The 24,106-nt window shown below is 41.0% G+C and overlaps 1 protein-coding gene across 1 annotated transcript in view; it reads left to right on the plus strand.

The window, feature by feature from the left end:
- The window catches only part of THSD7B (thrombospondin type 1 domain containing 7B), a 506,250-nt gene that overhangs the window by 287,171 nt on the left and 194,973 nt on the right, over window positions 1–24,106 (plus strand). The window contains exons 11-12 of the mRNA XM_026647768.1: window positions 5,369–5,501; window positions 7,761–7,864. Of these exons, the coding sequence (XP_026503553.1) occupies window positions 5,369–5,501; window positions 7,761–7,864 (237 nt within the window). The remainder of the gene's footprint in view (window positions 1–5,368; window positions 5,502–7,760; window positions 7,865–24,106) is intronic.

The raw sequence follows: 24,106 nt of genomic DNA on the forward strand, positions 1-24,106 counted from the left end.
GATGGGGACAGCAGTGTGGTTAAGAGAGGATGGGGAGGGGGCAGTGTGGTTAAGGGGGGGGCTTGAACAAGAAGGAGGGGGGAGTGGTGGTTAAAGGAGACCTGTAGAGTATTGGTGGCCCCCTAGTAAAGAAATTTGAAATGTAAGTGGCCTTTATTTGAAACCGGTAACATTCTTATGCTTATAATTTCAAAAATCAGGACAATAGCAATAAGGACATCTATGAAATCAGTAAGTTAGCCAACATTTATTTGACTCCAGCCCAAACTTTTAGAGGCACACCAGGCTTGCATAAATAGCTTCCCAGATTTGCTGATTTTAAAGCACCATTTATCACTTTCATTTAGCAGATGAACTTTGATACGGAGGGTCTTTAGTCTCCTGTGTTTTCAGGGATCTGTTGTCAGTTTTTATGACCAATGCCGTATTTTAGTAATTGTTTGGATGAAAGTGCTTGTTGTTATCAAAATACTTTCATTTTTGCTGCCAGCCTCCTTGCCCTTTGCAGATTGTCAGTGGACTACACAGCCCAGTCCCGGTTATATTTTATAGGTAAATGAGTTGCTTTTTAAAAAGTGAATCCTGTTTTAATTAACAGTTTATTTTTAGATTTTAAATTAACTATATATAATGAAGTAGAATAAATTACCTCATAAATTACTTTGTTTATTAAATAATCCTCTACAATTAAAATGAGAATAAATTAATTATTTAATTTACTTGGCGGTGTTATCATTTTAATATAATTCTAAATTAAAACTTCTCAGTTGTGGGAGTTTGTTGCTTGCAGATTTGTTATTGATATGGCTGCATTGTAAATTTTTTTTTCATTTGCAGTGCGCAGTTAAAACAAACATGATCTGAAGTTTACAAGCCATTATATGTACATGGGTTGTTAGGTTTTTTGTTTTTGTTTTTTCTGCTTTTGTTTTTTGTAGAAGAGTTTTATTTAATGAAAACAATATGCAGATCGCAAAGAACTAAGCTACAGCTCAAGCAAGAGAAGGTATTGGATTACAGATTTAAAATGAAATGTGTACCAGCATAACATCAGTGGTTAGATGAAACTGTACTTGCAACATGCAGTTTTACCAATTAAGATGTTTGTGGTTTATCTTGTAAAACTGCATCCAACTTTTCTAACATTAAAAACTGGTATTTTCCCTCCATTTAATGTTATCACTAATCAGGTAGCCTCTTGGCAAAAGATTATCACACAACTCAGAAATGCAGGCAGCATTTAGGGCAACCACAGACGCATGGAATACATAATTCAAAAACGAAATGCAATTGAATCACATACCTGTGATGGGTCAAGAATACAAAGTTTGTTACAAGTAAATTTATTGATTCTCTGCCATTTCAAATACTCCTGGGTGACTTCTTTTCACCCTTGTCTCCTATAATTGGTGTAATTGGTCTCTGAGGATGAAAGTGAAAATTATAACCAAAATGGAATAAAATGAAGATTGCAGAATGTTCACCTTTAGAGTTACTCAATAACCTACAAAATGGATGGTCTTTGCACATGGGAGATGGCTACTTTTATCACAGATGATGTGCTTCAATGATTTGTCAATAGAGGTCTAAAAGGGGGGAGGGGAGAGTGTTAGAATGGGAAGGTCACATCCCTGATAAAAATATTGCAGCGGGGAGTGGAGGATCTATCTACTGTTTCTTGAACCTTGTAGTGCCCTTACATTTTTTGTCTTCCTCTTGAGAAGAGATCATTCCTGAGTGTGTTGGATACGCTGACAATATCTGTGTGAATTGATATGATGTAAAGCTAGGAATGAGTAGTGGTATTTATCCGTTGATTTTTAATAATGAAAGATGATGAGACACGTCCTAAATTATATTACAGACGGCTAGTGTATGGAAGATGTTTTTCACTGCTGTAATAGTAATGTTAATAAGAAAACATGGCAAGATTATTTCATGAGCTTTTGATTTGGTGAATTGTATTGCTGGGGACAGTTAAAAGACTGATATCACACACTAGAGCCTGCCATTGTATGTGCAGGGCATACACAAACTCCACTTTATAGCTGTGTCGATGTATTTAAGTCTGCAGTGCCCCTGCTGTTCCAGTCTGTGGCTGTCTAGAGTAAAGACTAGCAATTTCACTGTAGTTTGATCACCTAGACAAGTGTTCATAAAACATTAGGTAATAGCTTATCGCATTTATTTTAACAGTGATTTACATCAGATTTAAAACCAAATGGAACAAAGCCAGGACCTTGGCAAAAAAAAAATTTTCTTGGATGCTATGCCTATTTTTTTGTTCTGCCATTATACTGTCAGAGGTGGGGCTGGTAGAGGGACAGGAGGCTGGAAGTAGTTGGGCAAGGAGACTGGGACTGGGAGCTGGTGAGGGAAATGGGGGTGGAGAACAGAACAGGTAACTATTTGGCTTGGGAAGGGATCAATGCAATTAGATGAGGAGCTGTGTGGGGAGACTGGGACTAGAAAAGAGTGTGGGGAAGCGGGGGTAGAGACATCCTTCTATAAGCAGGGTATGAGGGAAGAACTGGAACTGGCTAGGCAAAGAAACTGGGCAAGGAGCCATGGAAGGGGGAGATGGGGGGCAAGGAGTTGGGGGGGGAGGAGTATACTGAGATTGGATGAGGGTCTCGGAAAGAGAGATTAAGACTGGGAATCAGTGGGGGAGAGGGAGAGGCAGGAGACGGGAACTGGGACTGGCTGGGCAAGCAGACGGATTGCATGTGGGGAAGGGGAGAGGTTGGGAGCGGAGGGGGAGATTTGGACTTGGACACCAAGCCCAGAGGAGAAGACTAGGACTAGGTAAGCAAGGAGAATAGGACTGGGACAAGGAGCCAGGGGTGGGGAAGATACAGGACTGGGATAGGTTGGAAGAGATATGGACAGTTTAGGGGGAATGGGCAAAAGAGTCTGTGCCCACTAGAGAACACGCCTGTCCAGAGATGGAACAGAACCCAAGATTCCTGAGTTTCACCATTCTTTTTTGTCAGCAAATATCTTTAAAACCCAGTGGTAAAGTGTATGCCTCATCCCCTTCTACTACTGGTCCACTTAGAGGATGACAACCTACTACTTCTATCAGGAGGGTTGAATTAAGGTTTTACAGGTAACCTTAACTGTGGCATTTCCTAACATCTTGCAACCATAATAGTGTTCTTTTACTGTAGATTTTTGTGCGTAAGCAATATACACTGTGATAGTAGAGATGCTGCTGTATGATGATACGCAGTTTTGATTATGAAGTAATTTCTGAAGTTAAAACCAATTTGATTTTATGCATTCTTCCTTTTTTTCCTAGTTTTTAATTTTAGTGATAGCAGGCCCATATCCTTCTTCAGTCGTTTCAGGAAAAAAATCTCTTATCTGCTTCAATGGGATTTTGAGTAAAGACTTCAGGCTTGACGCCTGCATAATACCCTTCAACTGACTGTGTGCTCCATTGTGGGCAGCATTCATTATACTGGGGGAAGTGTTCACTGATATGATACATTTTATGCTTTTCCACAAAACATTGTACTATAGGTTTTCCAAGTTGCAAAAATCTTTGTTTAAATAGTGTGTAACTCATTAAAGCAAATAGGCTTCTGTAGTCAAACATGATATTTATTATCAGAGCATTAAGTATGTCATTATCTTTAATGAAGCAGACACATTTATATAGAGTTTTAAAAATCTAAAATACACCTATATAAAGTTGAACGAATGTTGTGTTCTTGGAGGTGATGGTTCAGTAGCACTGACTTGGACCAAGTCTTATGGCTCTGATCCAGTAAGGATCAGAGGGATCTTTAATAGGAGTGGAGTGTATACATGCCTGCTAAGAGCCAGTTTCTATATGAACTTTCCTCCCAATGTAATGTATCTCAGTCCTCACCTGGAAAACTACTGAGTTTCAGTTTTGGCTGTGTTTCACAGAAAAAGACGCTCCTTTTGTAATTGGGCTAATCTGCATGGTGATTTTTTTCTGAAGTGTACAAATCAGCAAGGATTTGAGCTTACAGGATGCTGATCACTCTTGCCCTGATCCAGCGAAGCACTTCTTTAAGTGTGTGAGTAATCCCTTTGACTTCAATGTGGACTACTTGTGATCTTTAACTTAAGTACATATTTAAGTGCTTATTCATAGACTCAATGATTATAAGGCCAGAAGGGTCCATTGTGATCAAATAGTCCGATCTTCTGCTTAACACAGGCCATAAACTGCATCCATAAATTTGTTCATCAGGTGCCTACCTTTTGTTTAAGCTATAGTATATCTTTTTGAAAGACTTCCAGGCTCTTGATCTAAAGACTTCATGTGATGAAAAATCCACCACATCCCAAGCAAGTTGTTCCAGTGGTTAATTACCTTGTTGTTAAAAAAAAAAAAAAAAAAGTTGTGCCTTGTTTCTACTCAGCATCCAACCATTGGACTTGTTGTGCCTTTTTCTGCTGCCTCTACTATCAGAAATCTCGTTCACCTATAGTGACTTGTAGACCATAATCAAGTTACCTGTTAACCTTTCCTTGTATGAACTAACAACGTAGAGCTTCCTACATTCTCTCATTATAAGGCATGTTTTCCAGATCTTGAATCATTTTTGTAGCTCTTTTCTGACCCCTTTCTAGTTTTTCAACATCCTTTTTGAGTGTGGACTCTAGAATGGGACTTGGTTTTCCAGAAAGCATTTCAACACCCTACTCCTACTTCAAATCTAAGGATCCCATTTGTCTTCTTAGCTACAGCACTGAACTGGATCTCTTGTTTCAGAAGAAACTACCATTTTCTTAAGTCCTTTTCAGTGTCACTGCATTTCAGGATGCTGCCTCCAATTTTGTAAATCTAACATACGTTCTTTATTCCTAGATGGTATGACCTTGTGTTAGAATGAGGGTCGATGTAGAATCACCACAAGTTGGTTGCAATAATTTATGTTAGAAAGTTATTGTCTATAATTTTTTAAAACTCTGAATATGTTTTACTAGTGGCAGCTTGAGACCTCTGGTATATATCCTGAAACCCCCCCCCCCCCATGATGATAACAAGTTTTGTTTTTCCACATTATAGATAGATGTTTAAGGAGCTACTCATCCCATTCTCTTGTTTGATTTGATGATCTGTAACAGACTCACCCCCAGTGTCCTAGCTTGTGATTTATCACTTAGAAAATTGATCCATAAGCATTCCGGGTTCTGTTCTTCTGATGTGTTGATATTCTAAAGCAGATAAAGGTATCTTTGATATAGAGCAGCACCCCTCCCTGCTTTGCAGGATCAAGCTTTCAGTGTTTTACTAGTTGTAACCTCAGGCGGGATTTTAACCCAGATAGCTAATGATGCCAACTATGCCTGGTAAACAAATGTTTGCTGCATTTTTTTCTTACAGACAATGCTACAGCAATTAAACAGTTCCGATATAGGATTATCATTCAGAACGCTGCCAATGGGGGACAGGACTGCCCAGACACCTTGTATGAAGAAAGAGAATGTGAAGATATTCCTGTCTGTCCAGTTTACAGGTTCTGTAAATAAGCAGCTAAGAATCTCTGACATTGGGTTTCTAGTTCTCCAGAAATGCATTTTATATTTTAATCATGTGCAATTTATTTAATAATTTTTCATCGCAAAAAATAACAAATAAATATTAGCTCCGTATCAACAAAAAATGCATTTTAGTAGAACTAACGTGTGATTTCACCAAAATGAGCCTCAGTGTAAACACCATCCTAAAAAAGCAACCTTCAGTTTTAAAAATGTGTGAAGATGCATGAGAAAACAAACCAACCCTGAAGTATTTTAAATATCAGTTTAATCTAATGTGGGATTACAATCACTAAACTACTTTAATGATAATTGTATGGTTATTGCAGATACTCCACCTTCTTCTCTGCAGCTCACTGATTAATATGTATTTTTTAGTTTCTGAGTAGACAAATAGCACAATGAAGGAAACTATTTACCACTCTTCAGTAAAATTCTGTGGCCACGTGTGATGGGTTGGGTCACAGAAACCCCCTTGGGACTGCCACCTGATATGCTGAGACTACCTCTAAGCCTGTTTTCCCCGGCAGCTTGGGACTTCAGTACCCTGCCTGGTTGTGCCAGACATGCTAGCCTGCTAACCCAGGTCTGAACCACGTCCCCCAAAAGCTGCAGGCTTAACTGAAAACAGCTTAAGAAGTGCTCCTGTCTCCAACACCCAGATACCCAGTTCCCAATGGGATCCAAACCCCAAATAAATCCATTTTACTCTGTATAAAGCTTATACAGGATAAACTCATAAACTGTTCACCCTCTATAACACTGATAGAGAGAGATGCACAGCTGTTTGCTCCCCTAGGTATTAATACGTGTTCTGGGTTAATTAATAAGTAAAAAGTGATTTTATTAAATATAAAAAGTAGGATTTAAGTGGTTCCAAGTAATAACAGACAGAACAAAGTAAATTACCAAGCAAAATGAAACAAAAACACGCAAGTCTAAGCCTAATACAGTAGGAAACTAAATGCAGGTAAATCTCACCCTCAGAGATGTTCCAATAAGCTTCTTTGACAGACTAGAATCCTTCCTAGACTGGGTCCAGCAATCACTCACACCCCCGTAGTTACTGTCCTTTGCTCCAGTTTCTTTCAGGCATCTCTTTGGGGTGGAGAGGCTATCTCTTGAGCCAGCTGAATACAAAATGGAGGGGTTTCCAGGGGCTTATATAGTCTTTCTCTTGTGGGTGGAAACCCCTCTCTTCTCCTGTGTAAAATCCCTTCCACAAGATGGAGTTTTGCAGTCACCTGGGCAAGTCACATGTCTATGAATGATTCAGCTTTTTGCAGGCCGACACCATTGTTTACGTGTTAGTTTGAACATTACCAGGAAAGCTTAGATGTGGATTGGCGTCTCCCAAGGTCCATTGTTAGCTAAGTACTCCCAATTACTCGCATAACCCCTTCACACTATGTTGACCAAATCTGCCTTATGTGCTTCCTACAGCAAACACTTTAAATACAAGCATAGAGCCAACACTCATAGCTTCCGATATAAAAATGATACATGCATACGAATAGGATGAATACATTCAGTAGAACATAACCTTTGCAAAGATATGTTACATGATATGTTATATCTAGCATAAAAGAATATTCCAGTTATGTCATATTTACACTCATAAGCATATTTCTATAAAGCATTATGGAGTGCAATGTCACACCATGTGTTATACAAGTATTAGTAAATAGAGATCCATTATATCTTTGTGTGCAAACTTCTGAGTCCCAGATCACGACATTAAAACATGTAATTGAAAAGAGTAAAAATGCATGTAGCGACAAAGCTGCACATTACAGTAGACATTATGCATACATGTTTCTAAGCAGCTGTAAAAATATATGGGCAGATGCTCACCTGCATTCTTATATATCACACATCGTAACCTAGAAGGCAGATTCTGCAAAATATTAACTTCGTGAATAAGGGTTTGCAGGAAAGGACTCTGATCAAGAAGTTACTAAAGTCAATGATAAGATTCCCATTGATTTCAGTAGACTTTGAAAAAGGCACTAAGACTTAAATAAAAAAAGAACAAAGGAGGAAGATTGGAGGCTCATGTAGATTTCGTATGAGTTTAATCTTAAATCTGAGCTTAAGTTTGTAAAGCTTGTTTGAGGGAAAATTACAACATTCTTGTAGTTTGTTTGTTTTTTTACCCCTAAATTACTTCAATGCTGTCTTCACTTCTAAGCAACCATAATAGCACAAACCCCTTAACTCTTTGTTTATTATCATAGATGGAAGACCCATAAATGGAGTCACTGTATACTGGTGCCAGATTCTGTGAGACAGGGCATATTGGGAATCAATGAAGCATGTGGCCGTGGTTTGCAGTCGAGAGGTAAGCCTCCCCCCCCCCCCCCCCCCCGCCCCCAGAAAGTTTAATCTAAGATTTTCATTAATTCTCTCTTATTGATATACTATAGTCTATTTTATGTGCTTTCCATAGTTTGAAAAGTGTATTTTAATACAGAAAATTCACATTATTTTCAAAGAGAATCTTTAGCTTAACTGATGTTGATGAGCAGACAGTGTAAATTGCCAGCTGTCAAATCCCCATGTTTTGCTTAAAGATTCTGAAGGAGATTGTGAACTGATACAATAGTAACTTCCCTTGGCCACATAACACAGAGACAAATTTTGAAACAGTACAGGTCTCTGGATTCAACAAAGGAAATAGGTATAACACCATTCAGAAAATATATGCATGCATTAAATTAACTACAGCTTTTCAAGAAAGCATTTCCCAGGCTTGGGAGCCTTTGCAGAAACAGGCTGTACATAGAATACTGATTTAACACTATGGGGATGATGTGTTTAAAATACCATACAGTGAAATCCTGGGCAAGAAAAATGTCCACATGCAAAAGCTTTGCTCTGTGCTCAGAAGGCTTGGGGCAGACGAATGGAATCCTCTGAGCCTACCTGGGGTATATGCCCAAGGAGCTGTTTAACAGCCAGTACTACATGGTCCAAAGGGGAGTTGAAGTTTCAGCCCATTGTTCCTTCTCTGTATATTGTTTTGGGTCAGTGGTGCAATTTGCTTCATCTTCAGCACTCTTTCTTCCTCACCCTGGCACATTCGTTTCAAAGCAGGTATGGATCTGGACTTCATAGTACATAGGAAGCTGTAGGAACTCCCTCCATGTCCTCTCTGCTTCCTAGTTCAACACTTGGGCATGTGTTGCAATTTGCTACATGTGAGGCGTTCCATGATAAAATAATATGTTTAACCTTTGTGGTGTAGGGCAGAAATAAACAGAATTTGCTGGGTGTTTTGTATTGTGCTGAATCTAGAAATGGTTGGTATTACTAATTTGACCAAATGTGTGCAGTGGAGAGTAGAACTTGGTAGAATCTGTACTCTTTTACACATGCCAATTTGGAAACAAAGTGGTTGGCGCTACTAGGTTTTAAAATAAAATGCTTGAAGGAGGGGCCTACTGAGTCTGGGGTGCAAGAAGGGCAGTATGCTCAAGATTCAGAGGTGGTGGTAATGAAATCTTTAATTTAAGGTAACCTTCTTTTGCCAGTTAAAAGTAAAGTGGATGTGCTGTGGAAAGAGGCACACCTCACAGCAGTCTTCTGGAGGTGAGAAAAGCCAGAAGGGGAAATGCTTTCTTATATCTAGGCTTGGAAGAAAACATCTGATATTTTCCATCAATTTTAATTTTTTTATAATTTCTGATGGAAAATATCAAGGTTTATTTTTAAACATTTGTAGTTTTATCTTACAGTTTTTACAGTTGTGCAAAATTATGGGTTGTAAGCATTTTAAAATGCATCTACTTAATTTTCATAGCTGCAGGAAATTACAGGACAGTAATTAGTTAATGACAGTACATGCTGAGATTCAAAAAGTTATAAAGCTTTAACTGTTAAAACACATTGTCAACATCTCATGTCAAAATGTACAAAGTAAATATCCTTACACAAAACTCTACGTTCTCTAGAAGCATTTTTCTTAGGTTGCCTATCTGTAAATTTGGATTATTATTGAAGGAATTTTTTTTGTCAGTTGTGAGTGAATGGTGAAATCAACTTCTACTGACATGTATTGATAAAAATTTCATCTTTTTATCCATTTACCTTATTTTGATTATCAATAATTTACGTGGGGCTGGATTTTCAATGGGACTATTTGAGATGTAAAGTACTGGTCAATGTGGGAAAGAGAGTCAGACTCTGACCGTTGATGGTTAAGCACTTGGACAGTATAAAGATCCAATTACATTGAGAGCGTGAGTGCAAAAATCTGGAATGATTCCTGCATAGTGGCTAAGAGATTTGACTGTTCTCAGTCAGCTGAGAAATCAATAAAAATTTTAACTAAATATTATTTTTATTGGGAAAACCTTATTCTTTGGGTATCTTAAGCTACAAGGAACGTGACATAACAATTTACTCCTTTATAGGATTAGAATTCTTTTTTTTTTTTAAGATAAACTATATTTGTTGCATAATCTGGGAACAAAGGAAAGGAAAGTGAAGCCCTGTTAGTGTGTGGGCTGCAAATGGAAGAAAAGGTTGTGTTTTTTAAACTGGTGTTGAAAACTGAAAATATAGTTGACTAAGAGGTTTTGACCATGTGACCTTCCATGGGAGGTTTCCAAAGAGGGCTCAATAAATTGAAGTGTCATCCCCATATTTATTCCCCATTCTCTGTGTGAACTGAAGATAATCTTTTTGTTCTGATAGTGCACAAACTTCCTATGAACTTCACTACCAAAATTCAAAGCATATTACAAAAGTACACTACTTGCTTTTGCTCCGGGAAAAGATCTCACACTTTAAAATAGAGGGCTTTTTGCTTTGTACCTCAGGAGATAAAATCCTAAACCCAGGGAAGGAACCTGATAACATGGTGGGGTTAAGCAAAGTGTTGCTGATAAAATATCAGAATCCAGTCAGATCTAATTTTCTCTAATTTTCCATAGCTTTGCTCTTTTAACTCTAGTTTTCATAACAGCTTCTTAATCCTGTGATATATGCTAGAGCCAAACTATTATGCATTATTGGTTGGCAGAGACATTGGGAATGAGTGAGGTTTGCAGGAAAGTGAATTTTGGGGTGGGACCAATGTAAAGAGAACCTTGGGATGTTTCCTGCAGGCCTGGGGTGCAGTGGTCTGTCACACTAGGCCTCTCCCCTGGTTTCTGCTCCCACTGCTGCTAAGAGGGAAGGCACCAGCTTGTCAGTGCTCCTGTAGCTTAGCTTAGGGAGCTTAAAGAGAAGAGAAACCCAGTGGGCAGTCTCTCTCTGGTGGGGAAACATTAAGAAAAAGCTGCTGCTGCTGTCCTGCTGCCTTACTCTGCTGCCACCTGTTCACTTCCACAGCTGCAGGGACATGTACAGATGGCAGCTGCAGCTGCCTTGCTGCTGAGGAAAGGGGATGTCCCCTCATTTACATCTTCCCTCAGCAACAAGGCAGTCACCCGTTTTGGAGCTCCTGAAGTTGAACTTGAACAAGTGTCCATAAGTATTTAGACATCTGACCCCAGCCTCACTTCAGTAAACGAGTCTCATGGAGGATATTGAACTCTGGCATATGATCAAGGGGTTGTAGAAAACAGATCTACATATCTTGACCTGCTACATTCAGATTCCCCAAGCATGAGTCCACATACCAAATAGCAGCACCACACTTTCCACTGATTAGCTTCCTTACAGCAGCTATAGAGGAGAGGCCAAATTTTTAAAGTTGAAGCAGTTTGCATGACATTGCAGCATATTTATCCAAGATGTACTTATGCGCCAAAGAATGCTTATGTGAATTTCTTTCATCTCTCTTCCCTGTCTAAGTAACCATTATTATCCTTTTGCCATTTGAGAGAAGCGGTCTCAACACATATTAGAGCATCAGTTTGCAGAAACTTTCCAATTTGCTGCCCAGGTCCTGCTGTCCATATGCTGCCTAGATAAGAGGATTTCAGTCTTCGGGGCTGTCAGACCTGGCAAATTACAGGAGCAATAAATGCATACCAATTATGTGTAATAAAAAAGCAAAAATCATTTTTAAAAGATGTGTTTATATTTAACTCCTCTTCCCCCTCCCCTCCGCCCCCTTATATGTATTTTATAGCCCTCAAACGTCCATTCCCATCTATGGACCAGATTCTGATACTCTTACATATGTTGTATAAAGAACAGGAGTACTTGTGGCACCTTAGAGACTAACAAATTTATTTGAGCATAAGCTTTTGTGGGCTACAGCCCACTTCTTCGGATGCATAGAATGGAACATATATTGAGGAGATATATATACACATACAGAGAGCATGAAAAGGTGGGAGTTGTATTACCAACTCTGAGAGGCCAATTAAGTAAGAGAAAAAAACTTTTGAAGTGATAATCAAAATAGCCCAGTACAGACAGTTTGATAAGAAGTGTGAGAATACTTACAAGGGGAGATAGATTCAATGTTTGTAATGGCTCAGCCATTCCCAGTCCCTATTCAAGCCTAAGTTGATTGTATCTAGTTTGCATATCAATTCCAGCTCAGCAGTTTCTCATTGGAGTCTGTTTTTGAAGCTTTTCTGTTGCAAAATTGCCACCCGCAGGTCTGTCATTGAATGACCAGACAGGTTAAAGTGTTCTCCTACTGGTTTTTGAGTATTATGATTCCTGATGTCAGATTTGTGTCCATTAATTCTTTTGCGTAGAGACTGGCCGGTTTGGCCAATGTACATGTTGTATAGCACCTTACTACATGAACGGTCTCAGTGAAATCACTTCTGGAGTCAGATGCTACTCACCATGAGTAAGAACATTAGAATCTGGCTCTGATTAATTGACAGTAAAGCCAAACATTTGGCAATCTTCTATATGCTATATATTTGCACTTTTAATGATTGTTTATTTAGTAATGATAATTTATAAGGTGTGGTTAAGCTACCTATAATGTGGTATTGCTTTGTTAAATAACCAATCTTTTATTCATATCCCATACATTGCCTTCTATAGAGTGATTTAGTTACAATAGAAAATGTCAGGGAGGTAGGGAAAAACAGTTAGCTATACCTAAAGCTAAAAAAATGTACTTGTCATTTAAACTTCATTAAGAAATGATTTGCAAGAAGCCCCCCGAGATAGGGCATTTCAGAAGGAAACGGGTTAGGGACTTTACTGTTCCTTGACAGTGACATAGACAACATTTCCAAGAATAAATGAAGAGCTCTACAAGATTTTGTTTTGCTGTGTAACTGTCACTTTGCTCGACAAGTGACTAATTTACTAGAAAGTGTCAAGACTGAGAAAATTGCTTCTGCTTTAGATGCCCTTCAATGACTTTACTGCTCTCTGATGTCTGTGATGGAGGATCCTCAAGAAGTGACCTCTTACCTCAACTCTGACATAATCAAGTTGCCTTAGAAATTTAGATTGGGGCGGGCAGAGTGTTGCTCATTATAAGGGATTGGTGGTATTTAATTAGTGGATGCATAACCTATATTATGAAAGCTTCTTTGAAGTCTTTTTTCAAAAGCCATTGGATGAAGCAAATATTCATGTATGACAGACTATAATGAGGCTCCACTTAAAAAAAAATAGTCATGAAAATACAGTGGTAACAAATTTAATAAAAACAAACCATTTTCCCTCCATGGAAATAATATCTATTATTGCATTTCACACGCTGGCATATTCTAGAAGCATCCTATTTTTCTCCCTTGTTTACTTCCAATCTCACTTTTGTTTTGCCATATCCTGGCAAAGCCTCTGGAGAGAAGACCACATATTCTGATCCTCCCCCACCAATTACCAGAGGCTCTTCTGAAGGAAAGCAAAAACATCTCCTTAGAGAACAGGGCCGGCTCCAGGCACCAGGCACCCAAGCTGGTGCTTGGGGCGGCACCTGGAGGGGGGCGGCGGGGCGCTCCGGCCTCCGGGGAGAGCGGGGCCACAGCCGGGCTCGCCGCCCTCCCCCGGCGCTCTGGCCGCCCCCCCCCGCCCTCGCCCCGGCCGCCGGGTGGGGGGGGAGAGCCGAGCCCCCGCCGGGGCTCGCGGCGCTGCCCCCGGCGCTCTGGCCCCCGGGGCCGGCGGCCCCCCCCCCCCGCCGCCGGGGCGCCCCCCCCCCCCCCGCGGGGGGGGGAGGGGGCGGCCGGTGGCTTTTTTGCCTAGGGCGGCAAAAAAGCCAGAGCCGGCCCTGTTAGAGAAGCCTCATTTATTGATTTAGATATTAGCAAAATAAAAGGACCCAGTGTGCAGGATTCGGAAGCCACCCTTGATTATCTCGGAAACCTTAATAAACAAACTAACAAAGACCTGCTCCATGCTCCTATAGACAAGGAAAACAGTTCCCCAGGCATTCCCCTTCGCCTAGAATCTGCCCTTTTTTATAGCCCCTGACTCCACTGGACCTGAATATTAATGAAATGCTGCAGTCATTAGTGGAGCATGCCGTAGTGGGACCCATTTGTAACCTCTCAACTCATCTCAGCTGAATTACTTGCTTTCCTGCATGTAAAGCTCTCCTATCTCGTTGGCCAAATTGCTGCTGCTTCTCTTCATTAAGGATAATAAAGGTGTGTGGGGGGGACATGAAGGGCATCTGTTGGGTTTCAGAATGGTCTGTACTGCCTATCACACCTCCCTGAGCCAAGGAGGTCTGCATACATATAGGTTCTGCTGTAGCCACTGGGCAGAAGATGTTATTTGAGAGAGAATCAAAGTAGTGCCTCCCCTTCAAGGACTGAGCAGTCTGTCTTGCATCATTTCCAGTCTTTTTCATCTGAGGAGCGAGAGAGAAACTCTTGATCTTCTGTGTGGTGGACAATGTGTCGACAATTGGCCGCTTGGCTGTCTTCCCTCTCTCTCTGAAATTCTAATGGTTTGCTTATCCACCCACCATAGCAGCCTATTTGAGCACGACAATGCATAGATAAGTTTAGAACCTGTCCCCTCACTTTCTTCAAACCACTTGTAGAGAGGTTAGCTGGGGCTCGTCTCTCTCTGGGTTGGTGGGGAACCACACCACCTCACTAAACTCGGGAAGATGTCTTGTGGGGAATTAGTTCGGCCGCGGGAGTCTTCCTCAGTGGCCTTTGTAAGGGCAGAAACAAACACAATAAGCCCAGGCCCTAAGTCAGGGCGGGGCAATGGTGGGTCAGGTGCTCAGGCCCTTAGGCAGGGGCTGAGCAACAACAGTATATAAACAGTAGGCCCAGGCCCTAGGTTCTAAAGGGCCTGGGAGAGGGGGAGACTGCCACAGGACGCAGGCCCTCCCACTCCACTGCGTCCCAGCCCGGGGCCCTAGCAGCGGCAGAAGACCCGCTGCTGCATCAGTGGGGATCCTGGCCACAACCCATTGACATGGGCTCTGGCAGTGCTGCAGCCAGACTAGGGTCAGCTGCCCCCAGGCTGCTTCCAAACTCCCCCTCTTGAGATACCTGGGTGGGGGTGGTGTCCTCGGGGGGTCCAGCACCATGGGTTCCTCGGGATAGCTGGTGAGGGGTAGACTCGGCAACTCCTCCTGATAGCTGGCCTGGGGCAGGCTCGGCAACTCCTCCGGGTAGCTGGCGCGGGGCAGGTCGGGCCAGTCCTCGGATTTACTGCAGGCCACTGGGGTTTCCCAATCGCGAGCTTCTGGCCTCCCCGGTGGTTGCTCTCTCAGTGAGCTCTGAGGTCGGGCCTTTATACTTCCGGGGCAACGCCAGACCCTCTGGGAGGTGGGCTCAGAGCTCCCTGGCTCTGCCCACTCTGGTGTCCGGAGGGACTCATCTCTCTCCGGGACAGCGGGGAACCACACCGACTCACTACACCACTGTTTTAACTTTGGCAGCACCTTTAGGTGCCTAGCACGTTAAGAGTTAGTTATAGGCCATTTCAATAAAAAGGTCGTGTTTAAATGGATAATATAGAAATTGGAATCCAAGCAACATCAGACTCACTGAAGAGAATATAAGAATATTCTGTCTCTTTCAGTGCAGGTTTCAGGCTCCAGCTGGTAAGTTTTGTGGTACCTGCAAGTATGTTGTACATATGGCTGTTTTAGACTGATGCACAGATTAAAAACTGATCATTATGGGATGGGGGGGGGAACCCAACAATCTGGCATCTCAGTTTCTAGTGGCTGTGTGTTTAAAGTGATTGTTTCAGGAAAATCTCATAGTCTAAAATATATACAGAATTGTCTCTAGAGATATAGTTTGTAATAAAGTGGTGAGGTAAATCAGTATTCTAAAACTAAATAAGACAAAAGAAAGAATTCTTGTATTGTCTATGAATGTAACATTCAGAAATGTGCTCACATTCCATATACAATTTAAAGTTATCCAGTGCATTATCAAGTTGTAGCACAGTAAAGGCAATATAACTTATCATTTTTTCTATTAGAATTATTTTGTGGTAACCCAGTTATAATGAGATGTGTCATCACAATGCATCAACATTGTCATTTTTGTTTTGCTTGTAAAATAATTATCAGACACTGCTTATTAGTGGTTAGGTGTGCGGTTAATGTAATTGCTGATTAGCTGAATGAAAAGACTTATTAATTGTAAACTTCAGCTGTGAAATACCGCAGACTGTTTTTCACAGAACCATTGATTTCAAGATGCACATATTGGAATTCTTTACAGTTGGCTGGTTAATGACAACGTGATAGTTTTAGTTTATATTGAATAAGTTTATGGCAGAAAATTTGGCAAAAATACCGACTCATAATTAAATTTGACAGTGGTATTATAGGTATTTGGTAATACAATCCTGTGTATAATTCTTTCCTGTTGTCAGTGGCTTCCCTCTAATGATTAGCTCCCTCTAAAAACTCTTTAGTTTTTAAATAAGAGCATTGGTACAATAAGGACTTTATATTTAGCTGTGCTGTGGGTTTCACAACTGTCACTGGGTCTGATCATGTTTCCAGCTGGAGTTTTGCCATTAAGATGGTGCCCGTAATCATTAGTAAGTGTTAAGGTTTCCCAACACCTCTCAGTGATCAACCCCTAACATAGGATGCTAGGAACACCAGGGAGCCACTAAATTTGGAAACACAAATTTTTATTGTCTTCAATGATATGCCATTGATGGAACAGTATCCGAAATTTGTATGCTTCACTGTTACCTGAACTGGTCAGCAATTGGCAGTGTGTGTGTGTGTGTGAGAGAGAGACAGATGCAGTTAGTACACAGATCGGCTGACTCAGCACAACGGTTCAGTGATACTTTGGAGCCACTGAACCGTCTCCTATCACTGAGAGGAGAAATACAGGGTGGTGCTGCCAAAACTCCTCCAAACCATGAGACAATAGAAGACAAGAGGACTGTGAAGACCCTCATTGCTATGAAGGTGTGTGTGTGGGGGGGTGTTTCTGTGTTTAGGTGGAGGGATGTGGGAATCTCTTCTGTCTTGAAAGATGGAGAATGTATAGCAACACTTCCTGGGGTCCAAAGTTAGGTGTCATTCCACTTCCTGAATCCCACCACCAGGAAAATATTTGACTCAGGTATCTGGCAATTGGCAAGCATGTGGGGCTTGAGTCCCACTCCCTCTGCTGTACACATTGCCTTAGGAGAATAGCTAGTGCATAAACACTGATCTGGAGTGTGACAGCATCAGTGACGAGGACTTGAAAAACAAACTGGAGAAAAAATAAGTTTGCAGGGTTAGGTCAGGGGTAGAGTCTGATGTGTGTATATTTGGGAGGAGGGGTGAAAGTCCACCCAGGTTCTGGATCAACGCTTTGCCCAGCAGCCCTGAAATTTGCTGCCTGAGAATCTTGTTTCGTCTGAATTCTCCCACACAGGAAAGGTAAGGTTATATTTTATGTCATCGTCAAATTATTCATTAATGTTTGTGACTTGTTAAATTTGAATGAATTTTTACAAGTGTAACTGCTTTAATGTGTTGTAAATTCATGAGACTTGTATACTTTGTATTTTTGCTGGCTTGTTGTTAATAATATCATGCTTAACTACTCCTTTCCTATCATTCTCTCTTGGACCTTACCCCCCTTCCATCTTTCATTTGTACAAATGTCTTGGGATTCTGTGCCTTTTAACTGCTCTTCCAGATGAGGCCACAAGTAACCCTATCATCCCAGCCTGCACAGTTTATCAACCTCCCCTTCATTCTAGTTTCTCTTATTTCACCTTTCTTTTCCTGCAGTGTAGTTACAACAAAGAAATCCTTTTTTTGCACCCAGACATACACCCCTCTAGTTATACCCAGTGGCTCACATGTAAACGAAAATATTGTAAATTGGCCACTTCTGAAAAATTAAACAAAACTTCAACCAAACTAATTCATTATTTTGTTAAATTACATTTTATTTATGTATATATCTCTGTTGATCCAAAATGACTAATAATTATAAACCTAGTACTGCAGAAAAACTCTCTGTAAGACAATACAAATGAAACAAATGACTGTAACAGACAAACACATGGTAAGGGAAGACAAGGATACCAGTAATAAGCTCATGTGGTTTATACAGCTTTCCTGATGGTTCCAATTTAGTAAGTAACAAAAATCAGCTACCCCTGACTGATGCACAACAAAATGAGCATTGATCTGTAGGTGTCAGAGCAGAGTTGGTCTTGAGGAAGCATTTATAGTAAGTCAGAGTAGTAGTCTAATGTTGTATAATATTGTAGGACATTGATACACATCAGAAAAAAACAACCATCTGCTTGAATTACAGAAGTACTATAAAAGTACTAAAAAAAAAAAAAAGCTCAAAACAAATTCCATCTATTATTGGAAGGCTGTAATTTTAACCAAACTGAAGTAGCATTGCTCTGTTACAACAAATTTGAAATTGAAATTAATTTCTACAGTTGAGAAAGACTAGAAATACTGACATATCCTTACCAGCCAGGTGCCAGTAGTGGTGCTTCTATAATACACTCTTCTCTCATTTCTCTAAGTACTTCTTCTCACTCAGTGAGGATAAATGTGATAGTCTGTGAGGCACTCAGCTACTATAGTGGAGTTATCTAGATAGCTATTGAGTGACAGAAAGAAAAGGAAGCCATCTTCTTCATTACTTCCTTTACGGTTCTCATTTCCTGCAGATCAATTAAGTGTTAATTGACTATCATTAACCTGCACTCCCATCCAATGATACTCCCACTTTTTTATCTAGCTACTTAGTACTACTTTTCCCTTTAAATCATGATGAGCACCTTGGACCAAATTGAAACCGTAAGTGTTTCCCATAAAAATTTTCCACTCGTTGTTTACCCATAGAGTGTGAAATTTCTTTATACATAGTTGGGATAGAATTTTCAACGTACCTAAGTCTCATTTCAAAAGTTACATAGGCATTTAGGAGTCTAAGACTTATTGGCTTTTGATAACACTTAGGCCCCTAAGTCACTTAGATGCAGCTGAAAATTTTACCCGAGGTCTGAATTCTGTAAATTTCTATATTATCTGTTGATGGAAAATAAGTTTAAAATCTTTAGAATATAAAATAATCCTGTATCTGTACAAGACCTTTCAAAATACCAACACACACACACACGATCAGTTTAAGACTATGTCATGGATTTTAAATTTCAATTAGATTCTGCTAAAATCTCCTGAGTTTTTGGCAAGCTTGATATAAAATCTCACAAGAAGAAAAAACAAGGAAGAAAGAGGAGAGGGTATTGGAAGTGAAGAGGAGAAGGAGGAGGTCTTGCTAGAAAGGTTGTCACTTTTGCTCACTTGTGGGAATTCCACATTTGCAGGGAAGAGGAAAAGAGATTTTTGAGGCAGAGAGATGTTATTGTAATTATGTCTATTAAAACTGCTTGGGGTTTGGGAATGTTAGAATCAGTCCTCGGAAAATAGATTAGGGGGTAGAAAGCAAGTGAGTCAATATAAAGTGCAATAGATGAAATGGTTCTGAGGGTTTTTTGGCTGCCTCTAAGACTTTTGGCAGCTAAAACACTTAGCTTTACAGGGAAGGGATACAAAAAACCAACCCCAATACAATTTCTTAACACTCGTCCAAAAACTTGACATAATATTTTGGTAATGCATGTGTTACATACAGCATACATGGTGGCACGGTGTGGTACAACGGGGTTTTATCAGCTCTAGTTGCAAATCACACCAGCATAACTCACTTGTGTTTTGCCCCATACAGTTTTCCTCCAATCCTATCTTACTTCTGTCTCACTCTCTCCATGCACTAGATAACATGGGGGGAGAGGGGGTGCGCACGCACATGTGTGTGTATAAAATTTACAGTTTGAGGTTAGGTAATGGAGTTGTGCATGGAAATTAATCGTCATCATTACTGTGCATGCTATTGATCTCCTAGTGATGTGTTCTTGCAGAACAATTTTTTTCTTCACTTTGATTTTAGTTGATGGGTCAAAGTGAAGAAAGATTTATTATGATTTCTTATCACACATTGCTCACAAAAGAGCTCTTTCTTAGGAAGGAAACTTTAGCAGGTATCAGAAGCAAGATATTTAGTAATGCTGTCACAATTCCCTTCTCTTTCTGTGTTTAGTCCAGCTTCCACCTCAAATAATTACAGTGGTGTCAGTATTTCAGAGACTGTCAAAGAACCGGTGTATCCCTTTTTTATAGGTACTAACCAATAGCAAGAGAGAACCCAGCTCATTCCAGTCATTGTCCCTTTCTGCCACCACCACAATCACTGAGAAGACTCTTTATAAGAATTTATCCTGACAGTAATCTGTACAGTGATACATTTTATTCAAAGGCAATTTAGCAATCTGAAGGGGTTTTCTGTAAAATAAAGATGATAAAGGCCATGTCAGATAAAATTATACATATTTGATTTCCTGCAGTAACCGGCAATTTATTCCACTCAGACAAGCAAACAAACAGGTTTCCTAACATGACGTTTTACAATGTACTACTTGTATCTGGAAAACAAAACAAAAATACCAGACTTAGTACTATGTACAGCTTTTATTTTCTATGCAAAAAATTTTGATCAAGTATAAAAGCCTTTGGAAGCCAGAAGGCTTAAACACAGAAAACATATATTACAAGACATTTACCAATACAGGGATTGATAAAAGATCAAAATAATGAAGAGCAGAGGAATGGAACATCAAAGATTTCCAGGCTATGTCTTTCTGCCTTCATTAGGAAGAGGGGAGGAGGGGAAGGCGCTAGATCAATAGAAAATGGCTCAATCACCTCAGTCAACAGAGCCTTGCTATCCGACGTGCACAATTTATAAAAACCACTAGAGCATTTCAATCATAAAAGCCCAATATGGTCTGACAGTGCACAGATTGTATTTAACAAGGATGCAGAAAGAGTAAAGATCATTTTAGCTGAAGGAAACTCCTCTTTAAATTTAAAGGGAGATAGATTTTCATTTTGTCTTTCATCCCCCTGGTTAAGTTCAGCTCTCTTCAGTCCTCCCTGGATTTCTTTCATCTGACCTGTAGTGTACGTGGGCTAAGCAACTATCTATAGTGGTTGCCATATTTTTGGTCCTTTTCAAAATGATGGATCATCACTAAACAGAATGTAACAGAACAATGAAAGAAGCCCAAGGAGGACCAAACTGTGCTGGGACATACTGGGGAGAATGAGAAACATAATAAAGAGCAATGTCTCCCCCCAAACTGAAGGCAGGTGCTGTCAGTTCTGACTTCCTTTACAGTTGTTCAGAGCAGCGGCGGCTCCAGGCACCAGCGCTCCAAGCATGGGCCTGGGGCGGCAAGCCGTGGGGGGCACCCTGCTGGTCCCTGCCAGGGCAGCAGTCAGGCTGCCTTTGGCAGCATGTCTGCGGGAGGTCAGCCGGTCCCACGGATTCGGCGGCAATTCGGTGGTGGGTACGCCGAAGCCGCGGGACTGGCAGACCTCCAGCAGGCATGCCACTGAATCCGCGGGACTGGGGACCTCCCACAGGCAGGCCGCCGAAGGCAGCCTGCCTGCCGTGCTTGGGGCAGCACAAAAGCTAGAGCCATCCCTGGTTCAGAGACACATTGTCTTCCAAAGATTTAAAGATCACAGCTACGCAGGGGCGGCCCGTCCATATAGGCAAACTAGGCGGTCATCTAGGGTGCCAAGTTAAATGGGGCACCAAATTCAAGGGAAAAAAAACAAATAAAAAGAAAATGAAAAAAAAATGAAAAATGAAAAAAACGAATAAAATAACGAAGATGTCATTATTTCAATTCCCGTGCACGTATGGAGGGAATATGAATTATAATTCCTTTCCATACATTTCTGAGAATTTATTAATATGTCAAATCTTTTATTTACTGCAAAAATAAATGTTAGTGAATTTTTTTTTCAATTTGCGACGTAGGGTCAAGATGACCCCCTCCGCAATTTTGATAAGCAATAACTCAGCCACAATGATACACATCTACCAGCGGCAAGAGCTGCAATTCTAGTGACACCTAACTTGAATAGACATCGAGGTCGCATAGCCGGAAATTCATGTAGAGCGGAGATACATGATACATGTCAAACGGTCATTTTAACACACGTCGCAGGTAGATGGTTAAGGATCGAGCGAATACTGTGGAAAATTGTGTTTCTTGGTGCCAAAGAATAAAGAATAATGTCTTTCAGCATTATAAATCCAAAATGTGAGTATCTTTAAGCATTATTAAACCTTAGCGTTATTATCGGGCTGTATAATTATGAACTTTTCTTTGTTATAACTGGTTCACATGTAATAAATAAGGTCCATAAAAGAAAAGTAACAGCGTTAACGCTTAATAGACTATGAAAGTGATGACATCACACTCCAATCGGGTAACCATGAGGAAGGGGATTACTTTCCAAACAACCGGTGTCGGGTTATAACGTCGGTGTCGGGTTATAACGTTGAAAAAGGTCATTTTGTTTCCATGTAAATGCTGTAACTAACTATTTTAATAGGTAAGTGAGTGTAGGTTACTAATCATTGAACCTTTAAGCAGTGAAAAGATGTGTGGGATGGCTGCAATGTGGTTTAAATCTCCAACCATGTGGTGTGTCAGCCATCCTTAACACTATGATGCTTGCAGTCAGGAGCACAGTACATAATATTCAAATGCCCCATGGCAGAAAGAGGAAAAAGAAAACCCTCAGGATCTGAGTATCATAAATGAAAGGCTGAGAAGGAAAAGGACCAAGGAAAACAGCAGGGATCCTTCCTGAAATATCTTCTCTTTAATCCAAATAAAGATGGAAGCAGTTCACAGCATCCAGATGAAGGACTTTTACTTGGAGAGGAGGTTAGCTCACATCCACATGGAAGCAGTTTGGAACATCAAGATGAAGGTATATTACTTCGAGATGAGGATAGCTCACATTCACAAAAAAACAGTTTGGAAACTCAAGATGATGGAAACTTACTTCTAGATGAAGGCAGCTCACAGAATCAGATTGATATGGAAGTGGTTAAAATTTATTCACCTTCAGAGACACATGCAGAAATTGAAATACCGTATATACTTGTTTATAAGCCAATTTTTTTTTTTTTTTTTTTTTTTAGTAAAAAAGGGAAGCACCAGAGAAGGGGGTCGGCTTATGAATGGGTATAGAGAGGGAGAGGTGGGACATAGTCCCTCCCCTCAACAGAGGGAGCAAGGAGAGGCAGCACAGCCAGCAGAGCCAGAAGGGAAGAGGCAGGGCCAGAGTCTCTCCACTTCTGGCCACGCTGCTCTCCTCCCAGCCTCCGAAGCAGCTGCAGCTCTGGGGCTGGCAGGCTGTGGCCGTGCCACTCGGCCCCACCCCCCAGAGCAGGCTGTGGCCACGCCACCCGGCCCGCCAGAGCACGCTGCGGCCGTGCTACCTGGCCCAGCCCGCTGGAACATTCTGTGGCCGCGCCTCCTGGTCTGGCCCGCCGGAGCAGGCTGTGGCCGCGCTGCCCAGCCTGCCGGAGCAGCTCCAGCCAGGCCAGAGACATCCTCCCCTGGCCCTCCCCAGATAAGGTGGGTAGGGATGGGATGGGGACAGTGTGGGGGTCCCGAGCTAGGGGTGGGATCATGTGGGGGGTGGTCACAGGGATTACTACCCTGACTCCCAGCTTCTCCCCCCCCCCCAAAATTTCCCCACCAGTTGCTGTCCCACCAGGACATTTTGTTTACTTAGGTTTACCTCCAGGCCTGCGGACGCTTGAGGTAAAGAAACCATCTCGGCCCACCAGCGGCTTATCCTGATGGCCCGGGAGCCAACGTTTGCTGACCCCTGAATTATAGGGTCGGCTTATGAACTGGTTATAAAAAATTTTCCATTTTTACTTATCCATCTTGTGGGGGTCTTCTCATAAACGAACGAGCTTATGATCAAGTATATACGGTAAATGAAATAGAAGGAAGAAAGGATGAGGAAGTTACAAACAAGTTACAGTATGGTGACCCAGCTTCATGGCCCAGATGTGATGACAGTGTGCGACAAATTCTCGTGGAATATGGACCCAAACAAGTTCATGAATTTCCCTTCCCTAAGGATGGAAATAAAAGAAAATTCTCTGCTCAGCATTACAAGAGGAAACTCATTAATGGGGAAGAAATTCATCGAAACTGGTTACAATATTCAGTGTCGAAGGACTCTGTGTTTTGCTTTTGCTGCAAGTTGTTTAGAAATCAAGCAATTGGTACATCACTTACTGAAAATGGTTGGAAGGACTGGAAAAACATATCTTCAATTCTCTCTTCAGAT

The sequence above is a fragment of the Terrapene carolina genome, unplaced genomic scaffold (assembly GCF_002925995.2).
Source record: "Terrapene carolina triunguis isolate 2854851 unplaced genomic scaffold, T_m_triunguis-2.0 Scaffold62, whole genome shotgun sequence".
NCBI lineage: Eukaryota > Metazoa > Chordata > Testudines > Emydidae > Terrapene > Terrapene triunguis.